At 49.6% G+C, this 26,758-nt stretch overlaps 2 protein-coding genes across 4 annotated transcripts in view; one reads left to right on the forward strand and one right to left on the reverse strand.

Annotated features, from left to right (window-relative positions):
* LOC139547753 (mucin-2-like) overlaps positions 1-7,535 on the reverse strand; it is a 39,544-nt gene extending 32,009 nt beyond the window's left edge. For 2 of the 3 annotated variants that reach the window (XM_071356813.1, XM_071356806.1), the window contains exon 1: positions 7,285-7,534. In XM_071356813.1, coding sequence (XP_071212914.1) covers positions 7,285-7,348 — 64 coding nt within the window. In that variant the 5' untranslated portion in view covers positions 7,349-7,534. Of the gene's footprint in view, positions 1-7,284 lie in introns of all 3 variants that reach the window. The other variant, XM_071356823.1, reaches the window with a different exon arrangement.
* A 1,802-nt stretch (positions 7,536-9,337) lies between these two features.
* LOC139548478 (zinc finger protein ZFP2-like) overlaps positions 9,338-26,758 on the forward strand; it is a 29,700-nt gene continuing 12,279 nt past the window's right edge. The window contains exon 1 of the mRNA XM_071358182.1: positions 9,338-9,925. Coding sequence (XP_071214283.1) covers positions 9,568-9,925 — 358 coding nt within the window. The 5' untranslated portion in view covers positions 9,338-9,567. The remainder of the gene's footprint in view (positions 9,926-26,758) is intronic.

The following is a 26,758-nucleotide window of genomic DNA, read 5'->3' on the forward strand; positions in this document are numbered from 1 at the left end:
TAGGGAATATGGCTCTGGTCTAAAGTAGTATACTATATAGGGAATAGGGCTCTGGTCAACAGTAGTATACTATATAGGGAATAGGGCTCTGGTCAACAGTAGTATACTATATAGGGAATAGGGCTCTGGTCTAAAGTAGTATACTATATAGGGAATAGGGCTCTGGTCTAAAGTAGTATACTATATAGGGAATAGGGCTCTGGTCAACAGTAGTATACTATATAGGGAATAGGGCTCTGGTCTAAAGTAGTATACTATATAGGGAATAGGGCTCTGGTCTAAAGTAGTATACTATATAGGGAATAGGGCTCTGGTCTAAAGTAGTGCACTATATAGGGAATAGGGCTCTGGTCTAAAGTAGTATACTATATAGGGAATAGGGCTCTGGTCAACAGTAGTATACTATATAGGGAATATGGCTCTGGTCTAAAGTAGTATACTATATAGGGAATAGGGCTCTGGTCAACAGTAGTATACTATATAGGGAATAGGGCTCTGGTCAACAGTAGTATACTATATAGGGAATAGGGCTCTGGTCTAAAGTAGTATACTATATAGGGAATAGGGCTCTGGTCAACAGTAGTATACTATATAGGGAATAGGGCTCTGGTCAACAGTAGTATACTATATAGGGAATAGGGCTCTGGTCTAAAGTAGTATACTATATAGGGAATAGGGCTCTGGTCTAAAGTAGTATACTATATAGGGAATAGGGCTCTGGTCTAAAGTAGTATACTATATAGGGAATAGGGCTCTGGTCTAAAGTAGTATACTATATAGGGAATAGGGCTCTGGTCTAAAGTAGTATACTATATAGGGAATAGGGCTCTGGTCTAAAGTAGTGCACTATATAGGGAATAGGGCTCTGGTCTAAAGTAGTATACTATATAGGGAATAGGGCTCTGGTCTAAAGTAGTATACTATATAGGGAATAGGGCTCTGGTCTAAAGTAGTATACTATATAGGGAATAGGGCTCTGGTCTAAAGTAGTATACTATATAGGGAATAGGGCCCTGGTCTAAAGTAGTATACTATATAGGGAATAGGGCTCTGGTCTAAAGTAGTATACTATATAGGGAATAGGGCCCTGGTCTAAAGTAGTGCACTATATAGGGAATAGGGCTCTGGTCTAAAGTAGTATACTATATAGGGAATAGGGCCCTGGTCTAAAGTAGTATACTATATAGGGAATAGGGCTCTGGTCAACAGTAGTATACTATATAGGGAATAGGGCTCTGGTCTAAAGTAGTATACTATATAGGGAATAGGGCTCTGGTCTAAAGTAGTATACTATATAGGGAATAGGGCTCTGGTCTAAAGTAGTATACTATATAGGGAATAGGGCCCTGGTCTAAAGTAGTGCACTATATAGGGAATAGGGCTCTGGTCTAAAGTAGTATACTATATAGGGAATAGGGCCCTGGTCTAAAGTAGTATACTATATAGGGAATAGGGCTCTGGTCAACAGTAGTCCACTATATAGGGAATAGGGCCCTGGTCAACAGTAGTCCACTATATAGGGAATAGGGCCCTGGTCAACAGTAGTCCACTATATAGGGAATAGGGCCCTGGTCAACAGTAGTCCACTATATAGGGAATAGGGCCCTGGTCTAAAGTAGTCCACTATATAGGGAATAGGGCCCTGGTCAACAGTAGTCCACTATATAGGGAATAGGGCTCTGGTCTAAAGTAGTATACTATATAGGGAATAGGGCCCTGGTCAACAGTAGTATACTATATAGGGAATATGGCTCTGGTCTAAAGTAGTATACTATATAGGGAATAGGGCTCTGGTCTAAAGTAGTATACTATATAGGGAATAGGGCTCTGGTCAACAGTAGTATACTATATAGGGAATATGGCTCTGGTCTAAAGTAGTATACTATATAGGGAATAGGGCTCTGGTCTAAAGTAGTATACTATATAGGGAATAGGGCTCTGGTCAACAGTAGTATACTATATAGGGAATAGGGCTCTGGTCAACAGTAGTATACTATATAGGGAATAGGGCTCTGGTCGAAAGTAGTATACTATATAGGGAATAGGGCTCTGGTCTAAAGTAGTATACTATATAGGGAATAGGGCTCTGGTCAACAGTAGTATACTATATAGGGAATATGGCTCTGGTCTAAAGTAGTATACTATATAGGGAATAGGGCTCTGGTCAACAGTAGTATACTATATAGGGAATATGGCTCTGGTCTAAAGTAGTATACTATATAGGGAATAGGGCTCTGGTCAACAGTAGTATACTATATAGGGAATAGGGCTCTGGTCAACAGTAGTATACTATATAGGGAATAGGGCTCTGGTCTAAAGTAGTATACTATATAGGGAATAGGGCTCTGGTCTAAAGTAGTATACTATATAGGGAATAGGGCTCTGGTCAACAGTAGTATACTATATAGGGAATAGGGCTCTGGTCTAAAGTAGTATACTATATAGGGAATAGGGCTCTGGTCTAAAGTAGTATACTATATAGGGAATAGGGCTCTGGTCTAAAGTAGTATACTATATAGGGAATAGGGCTCTGGTCTAAAGTAGTATACTATATAGGGAATAGGGCTCTGGTCTAAAGTAGTGCACTATATAGGGAATAGGGCTCTGGTCTAAAGTAGTATACTATATAGGGAATAGGGCTCTGGTCAACAGTAGTATACTATATAGGGAATAGGGCTCTGGTCTAAAGTAGTATACTATATAGGGAATAGGGCTCTGGTCAACAGTAGTATACTATATAGGGAATAGGGCTCTGGTCAACAGTAGTATACTATATAGGGAATAGGGCTCTGGTCTAAAGTAGTATACTATATAGGGAATAGGGCTCTGGTCAACAGTAGTATACTATATAGGGAATAGGGCTCTGGTCAACAGTAGTATACTATATAGGGAATAGGGCTCTGGTCTAAAGTAGTATACTATATAGGGAATAGGGCTCTGGTCTAAAGTAGTATACTATATAGGGAATAGGGCTCTGGTCTAAAGTAGTATACTATATAGGGAATAGGGCTCTGGTCTAAAGTAGTATACTTTATAGGGAATAGGGCTCTGGTCTAAAGTAGTATACTATATAGGGAATAGGGCTCTGGTCTAAAGTAGTATACTATATAGGGAATAGGGCTCTGGTCTAAAGTAGTATACTATATAGGGAATAGGGCTCTGGTCTAAAGTAGTATACTATATAGGGAATAGGGCTCTGGTCTAAAGTAGTATACTATATAGGGAATAGGGCTCTGGTCTAAAGTAGTATACTATATAGGGAATAGGGCTCTGGTCAACAGTAGTATACTATATAGGGAATAGGGCTCTGGTCTAAAGTAGTATACTATATAGGGAATAGGGCTCTGGTCAACAGTAGTATACTATATAGGGAATAGGGCTCTGGTCAACAGTAGTATACTATATAGGGAATAGGGCTCTGGTCTAAAGTAGTATACTATATAGGGAATAGGGCTCTGGTCAACAGTAGTATACTATATAGGGAATAGGGCTCTGGTCAACAGTAGTATACTATATAGGGAATAGGGCTCTGGTCTAAAGTAGTATACTATATAGGGAATAGGGCTCTGGTCTAAAGTAGTATACTATATAGGGAATAGGGCTCTGGTCAACAGTAGTATACTATATAGGGAATAGGGCTCTGGTCTAAAGTAGTATACTATATAGGGAATAGGGCTCTGGTCTAAAGTAGTATACTATATAGGGAATAGGGCTCTGGTCTAAAGTAGTATACTATATAGGGAATAGGGCTCTGGTCAACAGTAGTCCACTATATAGGGAATAGGGCTCTGGTCAACAGTAGTCCACTATATAGGGAATAGGGCCCTGGTCAACGGTAGTCCACTATATAGGGAATAGGGCTCTGGTCAACAGTAGTCCACTATATAGGGAATAGGGCTCTGGGTAACAGTAGTGCACTATATAGGGAATAGGGCTCTGGTCAACAGTAGTCCACTATATAGGGAATAGGGCTCTGGTCAACAGTAGTCCACTATATAGGGAATAGGGCTCTGGTCACTAGTAGTCCACTATATAGGGAATAGGGCCCTGGTCAACAGTAGTCCACTATAAAGGGAATAGGGCTCTGGTCAACAGTAGTCCACTATATAGGGAATAGGGCTCTGGTCAACAGTAGTCCACTATATAGGGAATAGGGCTCTGTTCAACAGTAGTCCACTATATAGGGAATAGGGCCCTGGTCAACAGTAGTCCACTATATAGGGAATAGGGCTCTGGTCAACAGTAGTCCACTATATAGGGAATAGGGCTCTGTTCAACAGTAGTCCACTATATAGGGAATAGGGCCCTGGTCAACAGTAGTCCACTATATAGGGAATAGGGCTCTGGTCAACAGTAGTCCACTATATAGGGAATAGGGCTCTGGTTTATAGTAGTACCACTATATAGGGAATAGGGCTCTGGTCAACAGTAGTCCACTATATAGGGAATAGGGCCCTGGTCTAAAGTAGTCCACTATATAGGGAATAGGGCTCTGGTCAACAGTAGTCCACTATATAGGGAATAGGGCTCTGGTCAACAGTAGTCCACTATATAGGGAATAGGGCTCTGGTCAACAGTAGTCCACTATATAGGGAATAGGGCTCTGGTCTATAGTAGTGCACTATATAGGGAATAGGGCTCTGGTCAACAGTAGTCCACTATATAGGGAATAGGGCTCTGGTCAACAGTAGTCCACTATATAGGGAATAGGGCTCTGGTCAACAGTAGTCCACTATATAGGGAATAGGGCTCTGGTCAACAGTAGTCCACTATATAGGGAATAGGGCTCTGGTCAACAGTAGTCCACTATATAGGGAATAGGGCCCTGGTCAACAGTAGTCCACTATATAGGGAATAGGGCTCTGGTCAACAGTAGTCCACTATATAGGGAATAGGGCTCTGGTCAACAGTAGTCCACTATATAGGGAATAGGGCTCCTGTCAACAGTAGTCCACTATATAGGGAATAGGCCCTGGTCAACAGTAGTCCACTATATAGGGAATAGGGCTCTGGTCAACAGTAGTCCACTATATAGGGAATAGGCCCTGGTCAACAGTAGTCCACTATATAGGGAATAGGGCTCTGGTCAACAGTAGTCCACTATATAGGGAATAGGGCTCTGGTCAACAGTAGTCCACTATATAGGGAATAGGGTCCTCTCAGGACCCTCCAGGTGACTACAGCCCAGGAGGAGAGCCCTCTGCCCAGACTACAGGCCTACTGATAGACTATATAGACTACAGGCCTACTGATTGACTATATAGACTACAGGCCTACTGATAGACTATATAGACTACAGACCTACTGATAGACTATATAGACTACAGGCCTACTGATAGACTATATAGACTACAGGCCTACTGATAGACTATATAGACTGGTATGAGGGCCCGACGTCCACAGGTGGGGGTTGTGCTTATAGCCCAACACCGTGCAGGACGTTTGGCATTTGCCAGAGAACACCAAGATTGGCAAATTCGCCACTGGCGCCCTGTGCTCTTCACAGATGAAAGCAGGTTCACACTGAGCACATGAGCACATGTGACAGACGTGACAGAGTCTGGAGACGCCGTGGAGAACGTTCTGCTGCCTGCAACATCCTCCAGCATGACCGGTTTGGCGGTGGGTCAGTCATGGTGTGGGGTGGCATTTCTTTGTGGGGCCGCACAGCCCTCCATGTGCTCGCCAGAGGTAGCCTGACTGCCATCAGGTACCGAGATGAGATCCTCAGATCCCTTGTGAGACCATATGCTGACACATGCACATTTGTGGCCTGCTGGAGGTCATTTTGCAGGGCTCTGGCAGTGCTCCTCCTGCTCAAAGGCGGAGGTAGCGGTCCTGCTGCTGGGTTGTTGCCCTCCTACGGCCTCCTCCACGTCTCCTGATGTACTGGCCTGTGTCCTGGTAGTGCCTCCATGCTCTGGACACTACGCTGACAGACACAGCAAACCTTCTTGCCACAGCTCGCATTGATGTGCCATCCTGGATGAGCTGCACTACCTGAGCCACTTGTGTGGGTTGTAGACTCCGTCTCGTGCTACCACTAGAGTGAGAGCACTGCCAGCATTCAAACGTGACCAAAACATCAGCCAGGAAGCATAGGAACTGAGAAGTGGTCTGTGGTCACCACCTGCAGAATCACTCCTTTATTGAGGGTGTCTTGCTAATTGCCTTTAATTTCCACCTTTTGTCTATTCCATTTGCACAACAGCATGTGAAATTTATTGTCAATCAGTGTTGCTTCCTAAGTGGACAGTTTGATTTCACAGAAGTGTGATTGACTTGGAGTTACATTGTGTTGTTTAAGTGTTCCCTTTATTTTTTTGAGCAGTGTATATAAGAGTTTGTAGTTAAATAAAGGTTAAATAAACAACAATAACAACAAACAGACCCTGTCCTCCTCTGGCCTCTCCTGTAATCCACTGTTCCTAGGAAATCATTATATATAAGAGTTTGTAGTTAAATAAAGGTTAAATAAACAACAATAACAACAAACAGACCCTGTCCTTCTCTGGCCTCTCCTGTAATCCACTGTTCCTAGGAAATCATTATATATAAGAGTTTGTAGTTAAATAAAGATTAAATAAACAACAATACCAACAAACAGACCCTGTCCTTCTCTGGCCTCTCCTGTAATCCACTGTTCCTAGGAAATCATTATATATAAGAGTTTGTAGTTAAATAAAGGTTAAATAAACATCAATAACAACAAACAGACCCTCTCCTCCTCTGGCCTCTCCTGTAATGTAATTAGTTTGGTTTAAACAGGCCTTATAAACATCAGCCACATTCCTCAGCATTATAGAGGTAGATACAGTAACCCCACTCTCATACAGCACTTCACACTCAGACACAAAAAAGGTTCTGATATACAACATAATGAACTATGTTGTCCCAGGAGTGTAGACCCAGTCATCAGACTGGTCAGAATTCTAGAATGTACTATATATCCTAGAAACCTGGTTAAACTATCATTATGACATCATGGATGAATTCTAGAATGTACTATATATCCTAGAAACCTGGTTAAACTATCATTATGACATCATGGATGAATTCTAGAATATACTATATATCCTAGAAACCTGGTTAAACTCATCAGACCTACTGTACAGAAACAACATTTTGGTCAACGATCTAAACATAAAAAAACATTTTAGGGTTTAAATACCTAATTCCATCTCACTGTTTCCAGGGTTCAGATCAGGACTATCCACACACCTATTTTCTGACACAATTGTCAGATAAATATATATATATAAGACAAAATATGTAATGTCTTACCTGTGGTGAAAATGAAGACAAGGAGGAGTCCCAACCCCGACCCAGAGACGTGTAGCAGCCCCATCTTGTGTCTGTACACATCTCAGTGACAGTGGGTCCAGTAGTTTCATACAGACAAGCTGAGGTCAGGAGAGAGCCGTGAGGAGAGAGCCGTGTCCAAACACTCGCTGACAAACACCAAGACAAGAGAAAACCTTGATTGCACTTTTCCTCCCAGCCGAGTCTCTCGACCATCCCAGAGAAGAGAAGTGAACAAAGGCTGGAATTCCCCGCCCCATCTTTTCCACTCTCTCTCTCTCTCTCCCTCTAACGGAAACCAGAGTGTTTTCAGCGGTAGAGACAGCCTGTAAATGAGACGCAGGGGCATGTTTGTTTGTGTGTGTGTTTGTGTGTGTGTGTGTGTGTGTGTGTGTGTGTGTGTGTGTGTGTGTGTGTGTGTGTGTGTGTGTGTGTGTGTGTGTGTGTGTGTGTGTGTGTGTGTGTGTGTGTGTGTGTGTGTGTGTGTGTGTGTGTGTGTGAAAGCGAGAGAGGCAGAGAGAGAGAGAGGGGTTGCAGTAGTACTAGGGTAGGGCCACACCACACACACACACACACACACACACACACACACACACACACACACACACACACACACACACACACACACACACACACACACACACACACACACACACACACACACACACACATACTGACACTCCATACACACACACACACACACACACACACACACACACACACACACACACACACACACACACACACACACACACACACACACACACACACACACACACATACTGACACTCCATACACACACACACACACATACTGACACTCCACACACACACACACACACACACACACACACACACACACACACACACACACACACACACACACACACACACACACACACACACACACATACTGACACTCCACACACACATGCATACTGACGCCTCACACTCTTACACATTAAATAGTTATTTTCCTCATCAATCTACACACAATACCCCATAATGACAAAGCAAAAACAGGTTTTTCAGACATTTGCTAATTTATCATTTTTAAATTTTTTATATCACATTTACATAAGTATTCAGACCCTTTACTCAGTACTTTGTTGAAGCACCTTTGGCAGCGATTACAGCCTCGAGTCTTCTTGGGTAGGAAGCTACAAGCTTGGCACACCTGTATTTGGGGAGTTTCTCCCATTCTTCTCTGCAGATCCTCTCAAGCTCTGTCAGGTTGGATGGGGAGTGTCGCTGCACAGCTATTTTCAGGTCTCTCCAGAGATGTTCGATCGGGTTCAAGTCCGGGCTCTGGCTGGGGCTCTCAAGGACATTCAGAGACTTGTCCCGAAGCCACTCCTGCGTTGTCTTGGCTGTATGCTTAGGGGTCGTTGTCCTGTTGGAAGGTGAACCAAGGTGAACCTTGCCAGTCTAAGGTCCTAGGCGCTCTGAAGCAGGTTTTCAGCAAGGATCTCTCTCTCTTTACTTTGCTCCGTTCATCTTTGCGTGCCTCCCATAGTCTGTTCTGGACTTGGGGACTGTGAAGAGACCTCTCTGGTGGCATGTCTTGTGGGGTATGTATGGGTGTCTGAGCTGTGTGCCAGTAGTTAGGACAGACAGCTCAGTGCATTCAACATGTCAACACCTCTCATGGTGAGATTGTAGACACCTGAATTGATAACGCAGTTTGTTTTGGGCTATTTTACAGCCAACTAGCTACTTCACATGCTGATATTGACTTTGGTATTATTGTGTGGATCAATCGATTATTATTTAAAAAAATATATATATATATTTCATTTTTACTGCTATGAGTCGACTGTGTTGGTGTGTTGTGCACGTTACATAGGGAGAGAGAGAGGGTCAGAAAGAGGGAGAGAGGGTCAGAGGAAAAGGGAGGGAGTGAGTAACGTGGGTAACGTTATGAACTTCGTCTGAAAATAAAATACACTTTTCCCTCAACTGCGTTACCCACTCAAGTCAACAGATGGCGATGTAGGTCTTGAAGGTGCCAGCGTGACGTATAATATAATGGACGGGGGCGCTTCTTCAAACAACAGTGAGACACCTCGGTAGCTAGCAGTCCGATACAGCCGAAACATTTGTACCTCTTTAGAGGATATCGTGTTGATTAGCCACTGTGTTTTAAACACGATTCTGTCGTGTTTACTTGTTACCCCATTTAATTTCATATTTACGTTTTGTTGTTTTGCTGGCTGGCTCGTTAAGTTAGCAATAGCCTAGCTAGCAGTTAGCTACATTCCCCGATATGAGCTCACTTAGTTTCTCTCTTGGTAAAGAAGAGGATGGGGACTGCTGGACGGAGAAAGACGTTGTTGTGAAAGAGGAGAGGGAAGAGAAGGATGTCACAGTAAAACAAGAAGTAGAGGGTGAGGCTGTTACCGTGAAAGAAGAAGAGAAAGACGTTACAGTGAAAGAAGTGGAAGACGCGTTCAGAGTGAAAGAGGAGGAGGAAGAGGAGGATGTTACAGTGAAAGAAGAGGAGGAAGAGAAAGAGGAGAGAGCAGTTTTTGGAGTGAAGAAGGCGCGAAAGATAACTGTCACATCGAAAGACGGGGAGGGAGAAGGAGAAGAGGCGGCAGAGACAGGAGACCTGATTAACACCGGTAAGTACCGTCTTAAGAACGGAGGCACTTACTCTGCAGTTGTTGAAAATATGTGTGATTTTTAAAGGGTCAATCTGCGGTTGTTACATCCATATTTGGACTATAAATGAATGATGTATAGCCGTTTTATTCTTGAAGAATATAACATAGAAATGCCCCGTGACCTTAGTTCAGCTGCCATCAGAACTCACATTAGATGCTCACTTGTGTAACAGTATAACTTTAGTCCGTCCCCTCGCCCCGACCCGGGCGCGAACCAGGGGCCCTCTGCACACATAAACAACAAAGGCTATTAGCGCGCACCACCGCTAACTAGCTAGCCATTTCACATCCGTTACACTTTGACTCCAGTGTTTGTAAACAAAGTAACTGTTAACATGGTTGAAACTATAATGTTGATGTCCGTCACCCATAACTCGGTCTACGGTCAGTCCACCCATAACTCGGTCTATGGTCAGTCCACCCATAACTCGGTCTACGGTCAGTCCACCCATAACTCGGTCTATGGTCAGTCCACCCATAACTCGGTCTACGGTCAGTCCACCCATAACTCGGTCTACGGTCAGTCCACCCATAACTCGGTCTATGGTCAGTCCACCCATAACTCGGTCTATGGACAGTCCACCCATAACTCGGTCTATGGTCAGTCCACCCATAACTCGGTCTATGGTCAGTCCACCCATAACTCGGTCTATGGTCAGTCCACCCATAACTCGGTCTATGGTCAGTCCACCCATAACTCGGTCTACGGTCAGTCCACCCATAACTCGGTCTACGGTCAGTCCACCCATAACTCGGTCTACGGTCAGTCCACCCATAACTCGGTCTACGGTCAGTCCACCCATAACTCGGTCTATGGTCTACGGTCAGTCCACCCATAACTCGGTCTATGGTCAGTCCACCCATAACTCGGTCTATGGTCTACGGTCAGTCCACCCATAACTCGGTCTACGGTCAGTCCACCCATAACTCGGTCTACGGTCAGTCCACCCATAACTCGGTCTATGGTCAGTCCACCCATAACTCGGTCTATCGTCTATGGTCAGTCCACCCATAACTCGGTCTACGGTCAGTCCACCCATAACTCGGTCTACGGTCAGTCCACCCGTAACTCGGTCTACGGTCAGTCCACCCGTAACTCGGTCTACGGTCTATGGGCTATGGTCAGTCCACCCATAACTCGGTCTACGGTCAGTCCACCCATAACTCGGTCTATGGTCAGTCCACCCATAACTCGGTCTATGGTCAGTCCACCCATAACTCGCTCTATGGTCAGTCCACCCATAACTCGCTCTATGGTCAGTCCACCCATAACTCGGTCTATGGTCAGTCCACCCATAACTCGGTCTATGGTCAGTCCACCCATAACTCGGTCTACGGTCAGTCCACCCATAACTCGGTCTATGGTCAGTCCACCCATAACTCGGTCTATGGTCAGTCCACCCATAACTCGGTCTACGGTCAGTCCACCCATAACTCGGTCTATGGTCAGTCCACCCATAACTCGGTCTATGGACAGTCCACCCATAACTCGGTCTATGGTCAGTCCACCCATAACTCGGTCTATGGTCAGTCCACCCATAACTCGGTCTATGGTCAGTCCACCCATAACTCGGTCTACGGTCAGTCCACCCATAACTCGGTCTACGGTCAGTCCACCCATAACTCGGTCTACGGTCAGTCCACCCATAACTCGGTCTACGGTCAGTCCACCCATAACTCGGTCTACGGTCAGTCCACCCATAACTCGGTCTATGGTCAGTCCACCCATAACTCGGTCTATGGTCAGTCCACCCATAACTCGGTCTACGGTCAGTCCACCCATAACTCGGTCTACGGTCAGTCCACCCATAACTCGGTCTACGGTCAGTCCACCCATAACTCGGTCTACGGTCAGTCCACCCATAACTCGGTCTACGGTCAGTCCACCCATAACTCGGTCTACGGTCAGTCCACCCATAACTCGGTCTACGGTCAGTCCACCCATAACTCGGTCTATGGTCAGTCCACCCATAACTCGGTCTATGGTCAGTCCACCCATAACTCGGTCTATGGTCAGTCCACCCATAACTCGGTCTATGGTCAGTCCACCCATAACTCGGTCTATTGTCAGTCCACCCGTAACTCGGTCTATGGTCTACGGTCAGTCCACCCATAACTCGGTCTACGGTCAGTCCTACCATTACTCGGTCTACGGTCTATGGTCAGTCCACCCATAACTCGGTCTATGGTCAGTCCACCCATAACTCGGTCTACGGTCAGTCCACCCATAACTCGGTCTACGGTCTATGGTCAGTCCACCCATAACTCGGTCTATGGTCAGTCCACCCATAACTCGGTCTATGGTCTACGGTCAGTCCACCCATAACTCGGTCTACGGTCAGTCCACCCATAACTCGGTCTATGGTCAGTCCACCCATAACTCGTTCTACGGTCAGTCCACCCATAACTCGGTCTATGGTCAGTCCACCCATAACTCGGTCTATGGTCAGTCCACCCATAACTCGGTCTACGGTCAGTCCACCCATAACTCGGTCTATGGTCAGTCCACCCATAACTCGGTCTATGGTCAGTCCTTGCACCCATAACTCGGTCTACGGTCAGTCCACCCATAACTCGGTCTATGGTCAGTCCACCCATAACTCGGTCTACGGTCAGTCCACCCATAACTCGGTCTATGGTCAGTCCACCCATAACTCGGTCTACGGTCAGTCCACCCATAACTCAGTCTATGGTCAGTCCACCCATAACTCGGTCTACGGTCAGTCCACCCATAACTCGGTCTACGGTCAGTCCACCCATAACTCGGTCTATGGTCAGTCCACCCATAACTCGGTCTATGGTCAGTCCACCCGTAACTCGGTCTATGGTCTATGGTCAGTCCACCCATAACTCGGTCTACGGTCAGTCCACCCATAACTCGGTCTACGGTCTATGGTCAGTCCACCCATAACTCGGTCTACGGTCAGTCCACCCATAACTCGGTCTACGGTCAGTCCACCCATAACTCGGTCTACGGTCAGTCCACCCATAACTCGGTCTACGGTCTATGGTCAGTCCACCCATAACTCGGTCTATGGTCAGTCCACCCATAACTCGGTCTACGGTCAGTCCACCCATAACTCGGTCTACGGTCAGTCCACCCATAACTCGGGCTATGGTCAGTCCACCCATAACTCGGTCTATGGTCAGTCCACCCATAACTCGGTCTATGGTCTATGGTCAGTCCACCCATAACTCGGTCTACGGTCAGTCCACCCATAACTCGGTCTATGGTCAGTCCACCCATAACTCGGTCTATGGTCAGTCCACCCATAACTCGGTCTATGGTCAGTCCACCCATAACTCGGTCTATGGTCTACGGTCAGTCCACCCATAACTCGGTCTATGGTCAGTCCACCCATAACTCGGTCTATGGTCTACGGTCAGTCCACCCATAACTCGGTCTACGGTCAGTCCACCCATAACTCGGTCTACGGTCAGTCCACCCATAACTCGGTCTACGGTCAGTCCACCCATAACTCGGTCTATGGTCTAAGGTCAGTCCACCCATAACTCGGTCTATGGTCAGTCCACCCATAACTCGGTCTATGGTCTACGGTCAGTCCACCCATAACTCGGTCTACGGTCAGTCCACCCATAACTCGGTCTATGGTCAGTCCACCCATAACTCGGTCTATGGTCAGTCCACCCATAACTCGGTCTACGGTCTATGGTCAGTCCACCCATAACTCGGTCTACGGTCAGTCCACCCATAACTCGGTCTATGGTCAGTCCACCCATAACTCGGTCTATGGTCTACGGTCAGTCCACCCATAACTCGGTCTATGGTCAGTCCACCCATAACTCGGTCTATGGTCTACGGTCAGTCCACCCATAACTCGGTCTACGGTCAGTCCACCCATAACTCGGTCTACGGTCAGTCCACCCATAACTCGGTCTATGGTCAGTCCACCCATAACTCGGTCTATCGTCTATGGTCAGTCCACCCATAACTCGGTCTACGGTCAGTCCACCCATAACTCGGTCTACGGTCAGTCCACCCGTAACTCGGTCTACGGTCAGTCCACCCGGAACTCGGTCTACGGTCTATGGTCTATGGTCAGTCCACCCATAACTCGGTCTACAGTCAGTCCACCCATAACTCGGTCTATGGTCAGTCCACCCATAACTCGGTCTATGGTCAGTCCACCCATAACTCGGTCTACGGTCAGTCCACCCATAACTCGGTCTACGGTCAGTCCACCCATAACTCGGTCTATGGTCAGTCCACCCATAACTCGGTCTATGGTCAGTCCACCCATAACTCGGTCTATGGTCAGTCCACCCATAACTCAGTCTATGGTCAGTCCACCCATAACTCAGTCTATGGTCAGTCCACCCATAACTCGGTCTACGGTCAGTCCACCCATAACTCGGTCTATGGTCAGTCCACCCATAACTCGGTCTATTGTCAGTCCACCCGTAACTCGGTCTATGGTCTACGGTCAGTCCACCCATAACTCGGTCTACGGTCAGTCCACCCATAACTCGGTCTACGGTCTATGGTCAGTCCACCCATAACTCGGTCTATGGTCAGTCCACCCATAACTCGGTCTACGGTCAGTCCACCCATAACTCGGTCTACGGTCTATGGTCAGTCCACCCATAACTCGGTCTATGGTCAGTCCACCCATAACTCGGTCTATGGTCAGTCCACCCATAACTCGGTCTACGGTCAGTCCACCCATAACTCGGTCTACGGTCAGTCCACCCATAACTCGGTCTATGGTCAGTCCACCCATAACTCGGTCTATGGTCAGTCCACCCGTAACTCGGTCTACGGTCAGTCCACCCATAACTCGGTCTATGGTCAGTCCACCCGTAACTCGGTCTATGGTCAGTCCAACCATAACTCGGTCTATGGTCTATGGTCAGTCCACCCATAACTCGGTCTACGGTCAGTCCACCCATAACTCGGTCTATGGTCAGTCCACCCATAACTCGGTCTATGGTCTAAGGTCAGTCCACCCATAACTCGGTCTATGGTCTACGGTCAGTCCACCCATAACTCGGTCTACGGTCAGTCCACCCATAACTCGGTCTATGGTCAGTCCACCCATAACTCGGTCTATGGTCAGTCCACCCATAACTCGGTCTACGGTCTATGGTCAGTCCACCCATAACTCGGTCTACGGTCAGTCCACCCATAACTCGGTCTACGGTCAGTCCACCCATAACTCGGTCTATGGTCAGTCCACCCATAACTCGGTCTATGGTCTACGGTCAGTCCACCCATAACTCGGTCTATGGTCAGTCCACCCATAACTCGGTCTATGGTCTACGGTCAGTCCACCCATAACTCGGTCTACGGTCAGTCCACCCATAACTCGGTCTACGGTCAGTCCACCCATAACTCGGTCTACGGTCAGTCCACCCATAACTCGGTCTACGGTCAGTCCACCCATAACTCGGTCTATCGTCTATGGTCAGTCCACCCATAACTCGGTCTACGGTCAGTCGACCCGTAACTCGGTCTATTGTCAGTCCACCCGTAACTCGGTCTATGGTCAGTCCACCCGTAACTCGGTCTACGGTCAGTCCACCCATAACTCGGTCTACGGTCAGTCCACCCATAACTCGGTCTATCGTCTATGGTCAGTCCACCCATAACTCGGTCTACGGTCAGTCGACCCGTAACTCGGTCTATTGTCAGTCCACCCGTAACTCGGTCTATGGTCAGTCCACCCGTAACTCGGTCTACGGTCAGTCCACCCATAACTCGGTCTATGGTCTATGGTCAGTCCTTGCACCCATAACTCGGTCTATGGTCAGTCCACCCATATCTCGGTCTATGGTCAGTCCACCCATAACTCGGTCTATGGTCAGTCCACCCATAACTCGGTCTACAATCTACGGTCAGTCCACCCATAACTCGGTCTATGGTCAGTCCACCCATAACTCGGTCTATGGTCAGTCCACCCATAACTCGGTCTACGGTCAGTCCACCCATAACTCGGTCTACGGTCAGTCCACCCATAACTCGGTCTATGGTCAGTCCACCCATAACTGAGTCTATGGTCAGTCCACCCATAACTCGGTCTACGGTCAGTCCACCCATAACTCGGTCTACGGTCAGTCCACCCATAACTAGGTCTACGGTCAGTCCACCCATAACTCGGTCTACAGTCTACGGTCAGTCCACCCATAACTCGGTCTACGGTCTATGGTCAGTCCACCCATAACTCGGTCTATGGTCAGTCCACCCATAACTCGGTCTACGGTCAGTCCACCCGTAACTCGGTCTACGGTCTATGGTCTATGGTCAGTCCACCCATAACTCGGTCTACGGTCAGTCCACCCATAATTCGGTCTATGGTCAGTCCACCCATAACTCGGTCTACGGTCAGTCCACCCATAACTCGGTCTACGGTCTATGGTCAGTCCACCCATAACTCGGTCTATGGTCTACGGTCAGTCCACCCATAACTCGGTCTACGGTCAGTCCACCCATAACTCGGTCTATGGTCAGTCCACCCATAACTCGGTCTATGGTCAGTCCACCCATAACTCGGTCTACGGTCTATGGTCAGTCCACCCATAACTCGGTCTACGGTCAGTCCACCCATAACTCGGTCTACGGTCAGTCCACCCATAACTCGGTCTATGGTCAGTCCACCCATAACTCGGTCTATGGTCTACGGTCAGTCCACCCATAACTCGGTCTATGGTCTACGGTCAGTCCACCCATAACTCGGTCTACGGTCAGTCCACCCATAACTCGGTCTACGGTCAGTCCACCCATAACTCGGTCTACGGTAGGCAGTCCACCCATAACTCGGTCTATCGTCTATGGTCAGTCCACCCATAACTCGGTCTACGGTCAGTCGACCCGTAACTCGGTCTATTGTCAGTCCACCCGTAACTCGGTCTATGGTCAGTCCACCCGTAACTCGGTCTACGGTCAGTCCACCCATAACTCGGTCTACGGTCAGTCCACCCATAACTCGGTCTATCGTCTATGGTCAGTCCACCCATAACTCGGTCTACGGTCAGTCGACCCGTAACTCGGTCTATTGTCAGTCCACCCGTAACTCGGTCTATGGTCAGTCCACCCGTAACTCGGTCTACGGTCAGTCCACCCATAACTCGGTCTATGGTCTATGGTCAGTCCTTGCACCCATAACTCGGTCTATGGTCAGTCCACCCATATCTCGGTCTATGGTCAGTCCACCCATAACTCGGTCTATGGTCAGTCCACCCATAACTCGGTCTACAATCTACGGTCAGTCCACCCATAACTCGGTCTATGGTCAGTCCACCCATAACTCGGTCTATGGTCAGTCCACCCATAACTCGGTCTACGGTCAGTCCACCCATAACTCGGTCTACGGTCAGTCCACCCATAACTCGGTCTATGGTCAGTCCACCCATAACTGAGTCTATGGTCAGTCCACCCATAACTCGGTCTACGGTCAGTCCACCCATAACTCGGTCTACGGTCAGTCCACCCATAACTAGGTCTACGGTCAGTCCACCCATAACTCGGTCTACAGTCTACGGTCAGTCCACCCATAACTCGGTCTACGGTCTATGGTCAGTCCACCCATAACTCGGTCTATGGTCAGTCCACCCATAACTCGGTCTACGGTCAGTCCACCCGTAACTCGGTCTACGGTCTATGGTCTATGGTCAGTCCACCCATAACTCGGTCTACGGTCAGTCCACCCATAATTCGGTCTATGGTCAGTCCACCCATAACTCGGTCTACGGTCAGTCCACCCATAACTCGGTCTACGGTCAGTCCACCCATAACTCGGTCTATGGTCAGTCCACCCATAACTCGGTCTACGGTCAGTTCACCCATAACTCGGTCTACGGTCAGTCCACCCATAACTCGGTCTACGGTCAGTCCACCCATAACTCGGTCTACGGTCAGTCAACCCATAACTCGGTCTACGGTCAGTCCACCCATAACTCGGTCTATGGTCTATGGTCAGTCCACCCATAACTCGGTCTACGGTCAGTCCACCCATAACTCGGTCTACGGTCAGTCCACCCGTAACTCGGTCTACGGTCAGTCCACCCGTAACTCGGTCTACCGTCTATGGTCTATGGTCAGTCCACCCATAACTCGGTCTACGGTCAGTCCACCCATAACTCGGTCTATGGTCAGTCGACCCGTAACTCGGTCTATTGTCAGTCCACCCGTAACTCGGTCTATGGTCAGTCCACCCGTAACTCGGTCTACGGTCAGTCCACCCATAACTCGGTCTACGGTCAGTCCACCCATAACTCGGTCTACGGTCAGTCCACCCATAACTCGGTCTACGGTCAGTCCACCCATAACTCGGTCTATCGTCTATGGTCAGTCCACCCATAACTAGGTCTACGGTCAGTCCACCCATAACTCGGTCTACAGTCTACGGTCAGTCCACCCATAACTCGGTCTACGGTCTATGGTCAGTCCACCCATAACTCGGTCTATGGTCAGTCCACCCATAACTCGGTCTACGGTCAGTCCACCCGTAACTCGGTCTACGGTCTATGGTCTATGGTCAGTCCACCCATAACTCGGTCTACGGTCAGTCCACCCATAACTCGGTCTATGGTCAGTCCACCCATAACTCGGTCTACGGTCAGTCCACCCATAACTCGGTCTACGGTCAGTCCACCCATAACTCGGTCTATGGTCAGTCCACCCATAACTCGGTCTACGGTCAGTCCACCCATAACTCGGTCAACGGTCAGTCCACCCATAACTCGGTCTACGGTCAGTCCACCCATAACTCGGTCTACGGTCAGTCAACCCATAACTCGGTCTACGGTCAGTCCACCCATAACTCGGTCTATGGTCTATGGTCAGTCCACCCATAACTCGGTCTACGGTCAGTCCACCCATAACTCGGTCTACGGTCAGTCCACCCGTAACTCGGTCTACGGTCAGTCCACCCGTAACTCGGTCTACCGTCTATGGTCTATGGTCAGTCCACCCATAACTCGGTCTACGGTCAGTCCACCCATAACTCGGTCTATGGTCAGTCGACCCGTAACTCGGTCTATTGTCAGTCCACCCGTAACTCAGTCTATGGTCAGTCCACCCGTAACTCGGTCTACGGTCAGTCCACCCATAACTCGGTCTACGGTCAGTCCACCCATAACTCGGTCTACGGTCAGTCCACCCATAACTCGGTCTACGGTCAGTCCACCCATAACTCGGTCTATGGTCTATGGTCAGTCCTTGCACCCATAACTCGGTCTATGGTCAGTCCACCCATATCTCGGTCTATGGTCAGTCCACCCATAACTCGGTCTATGGTCAGTCCACCCATAACTCGGTCTACAGTCTACGGTCAGTCCACCCATAACTCGGTCTATGGTCAGTCCACCCATAACTCGGTCTATGGTCAGTCCACCCATAACTCGGTCTACGGTCAGTCCACCCATAACTCGGTCTACGGTCAGTCCACCCATAACTCGGTCTACGGTCAGTCCACCCATAACTCGGTTTACAGTCTACGGTCAGTCCACCCATAACTCGGTCTACGGTCTATGGTCAGTCCACCCATAACTCGGTCTATGGTCAGTCCACCCATAACTCGGTCTACGGTCAGTCCACCCGTAACTCGGTCTACGGTCTATGGTCTATGGTCAGTCCACCCATAACTCGGTCTACGGTCAGTCCACCCATAACTCGGTCTATGGTCAGTCCACCCATAACTCGGTCTACGGTCAGTCCACCCATAACTCGGTCTACGGTCAGTCCACCCATAACTCGGTCTATGGTCAGTCCACCCATAACTCGGTCTACGGTCAGTCCACCCATAACTCGGTCTACGGTCAGTCCACCCATAACTCGGTCTACGGTCAGTCCACCCATAACTCGGTCTACGGTCAGTCAACCCATAACTCGGTCTACGGTCAGTCCACCCATAACTCGGTCTACGGTCAGTCCACCCGTAACTCGGTCTACGGTCAGTCCACCCGTAACTCGGTCTACCGTCTATGGTCTATGGTCAGTCCACCCATAACTCGGTCTACGGTCAGTCCACCCATAACTCGGTCTATGGTCAGTCGACCCGTAACTCGGTCTATTGTCAGTCCACCCGTAACTCGGTCTATGGTCAGTCCACCCGTAACTCGGTCTACGGTCAGTCCACCCATAACTCGGTCTATGGTCTATGGTCAGTCCTTGCACCCATAACTCGGTCTATGGTCAGTCCACCCATATCTCGGTCTATGGTCAGTCCACCCATATCTCGGTCTATGGTCAGTCCACCCATAACTCGGTCTATGGTCAGTCCACCCATAACTCGGTCTACAGTCTACGGTCAGTCCACCCATAACTCGGTCTATGGTCAGTCCACCCATAACTCGGTCTATGGTCAGTCCACCCATAACTCGGTCTACGGTCAGTCCACCCATAACTCGGTCTACGGTCAGTCCACCCATAACTCGGTCTATGGTCAGTCCACCCATAACTCGGTCTACGGTCAGTCCACCCATAACTGAGTCTATGGTCAGACCACCCATAACTCGGTCTATGGTCAGACCACCCATAACTCGGTCTACGGTCAGTCCACCCATAACTCGGTCTACGGTCAGTCCACCCATAACTCGGTCTACGGTCAGTCCACCCATAACTCGGTCTACAGTCTACGGTCAGTCCACCCATAACTCGGTCTACGGTCTATGGTCAGTCCACCCATAACTCGGTCTATGGTCAGTCCACCCATAACTCGGTCTACGGTCAGTCCACCCGTAACTCGGTCTACGGTCTATGGTCTATGGTCAGTCCACCCATAACTCGGTCTACGGTCAGTCCACCCATAACTCGGTCTATGGTCAGTCCACCCATAACTCGGTCTACGGTCAGTCCACCCATAACTCGGTCTACGGTCAGTCCACCCATAACTCGGTCTATGGTCAGTCCACCCATAACTCGGTCTACGGTCAGTCCACCCATAACTCGGTCTACGGTCAGTCCACCCATAACTGAGTCTATGGTCAGACCACCCATAACTCGGTCTATGGTCAGACCACCCATAACTCGGTCTACGGTCAGTCCACCCATAACTCGGTCTACGGTCAGTCCACCCATAACTCGGTCTACGGTCAGTCCACCCATAACTCGGTCTACACTCTACGGTCAGTCCACCCATAACTCGGTCTACGGTCTATGGTCAGGCAACCCATAACGCGGTCCACCCATAACTCGGTCTACGGTCAGTCCACCCATAACTCGGTCTACACTCTACGGTCAGTCCACCCATAACTCGGTCTACGGTCTATGGTCAGTCCACCCATAACTCGGTCTATGGTCAGTCCACCCATAACTCGGTCTACGGTCAGTCCACCCATAACTCGGTCTACGGTCTATGGTCAGTCCACCCATAACTCGGTCTATGGTCAGTCCACCCATAACTCGGTCTACGGTCAGTCCACCCATAACTCGGTCTACGGTCAGTCCACCCATAACTCGGTCTATGGTCAGTCCACCCATAACTCGGTCTACGGTCAGTCCACCCATAACTCGGTCTACGGTCAGTCCACCCATAACTCGGTCTACGGTAAGTCCACCCATAACTCGGTCTACGGTCAGTCAACCCATAACTCGGTCTACGGTCAGTCCACCCATAACTCGGTCTATGGTCTATGGTCAGTCCACCCATAACTCGGTCTACGGTCAGTCCACCCATAACTCGGTCTACGGTCAGTCCACCCGTAACTCGGTCTACGGTCAGTCCACCCGTAACTCGGTCTACCGTCTATGGTCTATGGTCAGTCCACCCATAACTCGGTCTACGGTCAGTCCACCCATAACTCGGTCTACGGTCAGTCCACCCATAACTCGGTCTATGGTCAGTCCACCCATAACTCGGTCTACGGTCAGTCCACCCATAACTGAGTCTATGGTCAGTCCACCCATAACTCGGTCTACGGTCAGTCCACCCATAACTCGGTCTACGGTCAGTCCACCCATAACTCGGTCTACGGTCAGTCCACCCATAACTCGGTCTACAGTCTACGGTCAGTCCACCCATAACTCGGTCTACGGTCTATGGTCAGTCCACCCATAACTCGGTCTATGGTCAGTCCACCCATAACTCGGTCTACGGTCAGTCCACCCGTAACTCGGTCTACGGTCTATGGTCTATGGTCAGTCCACCCATAACTTGGTCTACGGTCAGTCCACCCATAACTCGGTCTATGGTCAGTCCACCCATAACTCGGTCTACGGTCAGTCCACCCTTAACTCGGTCTACGGTCTATGGTCTATGGTCAGTCCACCCATAACTCGGTCTACGGTCAGTCCACCCATAACTCGGTCTATGGTCAGTCCACCCATAACTCGGTCTACGGTCAGTCCACCCATAACTCGGTCTACGGTCAGTCCACCCATAACTCGGTCTATGGTCAGTCCACCCATAACTGAGTCTATGGTCAGACCACCCATAACTCGGTCTATGGTCAGACCACCCATAACTCGGTCTACGGTCAGTCCACCCATAACTCGGTCTACGGTCAGTCCACCCATAACTCGGTCTACGGTCAGTCCACCCATAACTCGGTCTACAGTCTACGGTCAGTCCACCCATAACTCGGTCTACGGTCTATGGTCAGTCCACCCATAACTCGGTCTATGGTCAGTCCACCCATAACTCGGTCTACGGTCAGTCCACCCGTAACTCGGTCTACGGTCTATGGTCTATGGTCAGTCCACCCATAACTCGGTCTACGGTCAGTCCACCCATAACTCGGTCTATGGTCAGTCCACCCATAACTCGGTCTACGGTCAGTCCACCCATAACTCGGTCTACGGTCAGTCCACCCATAACTCGGTCTATGGTCAGTCCACCCATAACTCGGTCTACGGTCAGTCCACCCATAACTCGGTCTACGGTCAGTCCACCCGTAACTCGGTCTACGGTCTATGGTCTATGGTCAGTCCACCCATAACTCGGTCTACGGTCAGTCCACCCATAACTCGGTCTACGGTCAGTCCACCCATAACTCGGTCTACGGTCAGTCCACCCATAACTCGGTCTATGGTCAGTCCACCCATAACTCGGTCTACGGTCAGTCCACCCATAACTCGGTCTACGGTCAGTCCACCCATAACTCGGTCTATGGTCAGTCCACCCATAACTCGGTCTACGGTCAGTCCACCCATAACTCGGTCTACGGTCAGTCCACCCATAACTCGGTCTACGGTCAGTCCACCCATAACTCGGTCTACGGTCAGTCCAGCCATAACTCGGTCTACGGTCAGTCCACCCATAACTCGGTCTACGGTCAGTCCACCCATAACTCGGTCTACGGTCAGTCAACCCATAACTCGGTCTACGGTCAGTCCACCCATAACTCGGTCTATGGTCTATGGTCAGTCCACCCATAACTCGGTCTACGGTCAGTCCACCCATAACTCGGTCTACGGTCAGTCCACCCATAACTCGGTCTACAGTCTACGGTCAGTCCACCCATAACTCGGTCTACGGTCTACGGTCAGTCCACCCATAACTCGGTCTACGGTCTATGGTCAGTCCACCCATAACTCGGTCTATGGTCAGTCCACCCATAACTCGGTCTACGGTCAGTCCACCCGTAACTCGGTCTACGGTCTATGGTCTATGGTCAGTCCACCCATAACTTGGTCTACGGTCAGTCCACCCATAACTCGGTCTATGGTCAGTCCACCCATAACTCGGTCTACGGTCAGTCCACCCTTAACTCGGTCTACGGTCTATGGTCTATGGTCAGTCCACCCATAACTCGGTCTACGGTCAGTCCACCCATAACTCGGTCTATGGTCAGTCCACCCATAACTCGGTCTACGGTCAGTCCACCCATAACTCGGTCTACGGTCAGTCCACCCATAACTCGGTCTATGGTCAGTCCACCCATAACTGAGTCTATGGTCAGACCACCCATAACTCGGTCTATGGTCAGACCACCCATAACTCGGTCTACGGTCAGTCCACCCATAACTCGGTCTACGGTCAGTCCACCCATAACTCGGTCTACGGTCAGTCCACCCATAACTCGGTCTACAGTCTACGGTCAGTCCACCCATAACTCGGTCTACGGTCTATGGTCAGTCCACCCATAACTCGGTCTATGGTCAGTCCACCCATAACTCGGTCTACGGTCAGTCCACCCGTAACTCGGTCTACGGTCTATGGTCTATGGTCAGTCCACCCATAACTCGGTCTACGGTCAGTCCACCCATAACTCGGTCTATGGTCAGTCCACCCATAACTCGGTCTACGGTCAGTCCACCCATAACTCGGTCTACGGTCAGTCCACCCATAACTCGGTCTATGGTCAGTCCACCCATAACTCGGTCTACGGTCAGTCCACCCATAACTCGGTCTACGGTCAGTCCACCCGTAACTCGGTCTACGGTCTATGGTCTATGGTCAGTCCACCCATAACTCGGTCTACGGTCAGTCCACCCATAACTCGGTCTACGGTCAGTCCACCCATAACTCGGTCTACGGTCAGTCCACCCATAACTCGGTCTATGGTCAGTCCACCCATAACTCGGTCTACGGTCAGTCCACCCATAACTCGGTCTACGGTCAGTCCACCCATAACTCGGTCTATGGTCAGTCCACCCATAACTCGGTCTACGGTCAGTCCACCCATAACTCGGTCTACGGTCAGTCCACCCATAACTCGGTCTACGGTCAGTCCACCCATAACTCGGTCTACGGTCAGTCCACCCATAACTCGGTCTACGGTCAGTCCACCCATAACTCGGTCTACGGTCAGTCCACCCATAACTCGGTCTACGGTCAGTCAACCCATAACTCGGTCTACGGTCAGTCCACCCATAACTCGGTCTATGGTCTATGGTCAGTCCACCCATAACTCGGTCTACGGTCAGTCCACCCATAACTCGGTCTACGGTCAGTCCACCCATAACTCGGTCTACGGTCAGTCCACCCGTAACTCGGTCTACCGTCTATGGTCTATGGTCAGTCCACCCATAACTCGGTCTACGGTCAGTCCACCCATAACTCGGTCTACGGTCAGTCCACCCATAACTCGGTCTATGGTCAGTGCACCCATAACTCGGTCTACGGTCAGTCCACCCATAACTGAGTCTATGGTCAGTCCACCCATAACTCGGTCTACGGTCAGTCCACCCATAACTCGGTCTACGGTCAGTCCACCCATAACTCGGTCTACGGTCAGTCCACCCATAACTCGGTCTACAGTCTACGGTCAGTCCACCCATAACTCGGTCTACGGTCTACGGTCAGTCCACCCATAACTCGGTCTATGGTCTATGGTCAGTCCACCCATAACTCGGTCTACGGTCAGTCCACCCATAACTCGGTCTATGGTCAGTCCACCCATAACTCGGTCTACGGTCAGTCCACCCATAACTCGGTCTATGGTCAGTCCACCCATAACTGAGTCTATGGTCAGACCACCCATAACTCGGTCTATGGTCAGACCACCCATAACTCGGTCTACGGTCAGTCCACCCATAACTCGGTCTACGGTCAGTCCACCCATAACTAGGTCTACGGTCAGTCCACCCATAACTCGGTCTACACTCTACGGTCAGTCCACCCATAACTCGGTCTACGGTCTATGGTCAGTCCACCCATAACTCGGTCTATGGTCAGTCCACCCATAACTCGGTCTACGGTCAGTCCACCCATAACTCGGTCTACACTCTACGGTCAGTCCACCCATAACTCGGTCTACGGTCTATGGTCAGTCCACCCATAACTCGGTCTATGGTCAGTCCACCCATAACTCGGTCTACGGTCAGTCCACCCATAACTCGGTCTACGGTCTATGGTCAGTCCACCCATAACTCGGTCTATGGTCAGTCCACCCATAACTCGGTCTACGGTCAGTCCACCCATAACTCGGTCTACGGTCAGTCCACCCATAACTCGGTCTATGGTCAGTCCACCCATAACTCGGTCTACGGTCAGTCCACCCATAACTCGGTCTACGGTCAGTCCACCCATAACTCGGTCTACGGTAAGTCCACCCATAACTCGGTCTACGGTCAGTCAACCCATAACTCGGTCTACGGTCAGTCCACCCATAACTCGGTCTATGGTCTATGGTCAGTCCACCCATAACTCGGTCTACGGTCAGTCCACCCATAACTCGGTCTACGGTCAGTCCACCCGTAACTCGGTCTACGGTCAGTCCACCCGTAACTCGGTCTACCGTCTATGGTCTATGGTCAGTCCACCCATAACTCGGTCTACGGTCAGTCCACCCATAACTCGGTCTCCGGTCAGTCCACCCATAACTCGGTCTATGGTCAGTCCACCCATAACTCGGTCTACGGTCAGTCCACCCATAACTGAGTCTATGGTCAGTCCACCCATAACTCGGTCTACGGTCAGTCCACCCATAACTCGGTCTACGGTCAGTCCACCCATAACTCGGTCTACGGTCAGTCCACCCATAACTCGGTCTACACTCTACGGTCAGTCCACCCATAACTCGGTCTACGGTCTATGGTCAGTCCACCCATAACTCGGTCTATGGTCAGTCCACCCATAACTCGGTCTACGGTCAGTCCACCCATAACTCGGTCTACGGTCTATGGTCAGTCCACCCATAACTCGGTCTATGGTCAGTCCACCCATAACTCGGTCTACGGTCAGTCCACCCATAACTCGGTCTACGGTCAGTCCACCCATAACTCGGTCTATGGTCAGTCCACCCATAACTCGGTCTACGGTCAGTCCACCCATAACTCGGTCTACGGTCAGTCCACCCATAACTCGGTCTACGGTAAGTCCACCCATAACTCGGTCTACGGTCAGTCAACCCATAACTCGGTCTACGGTCAGTCCACCCATAACTCGG

This window comes from Salvelinus alpinus, chromosome 2, assembly GCF_045679555.1.
Source record: "Salvelinus alpinus chromosome 2, SLU_Salpinus.1, whole genome shotgun sequence".
NCBI lineage: Eukaryota > Metazoa > Chordata > Actinopteri > Salmoniformes > Salmonidae > Salvelinus > Salvelinus alpinus.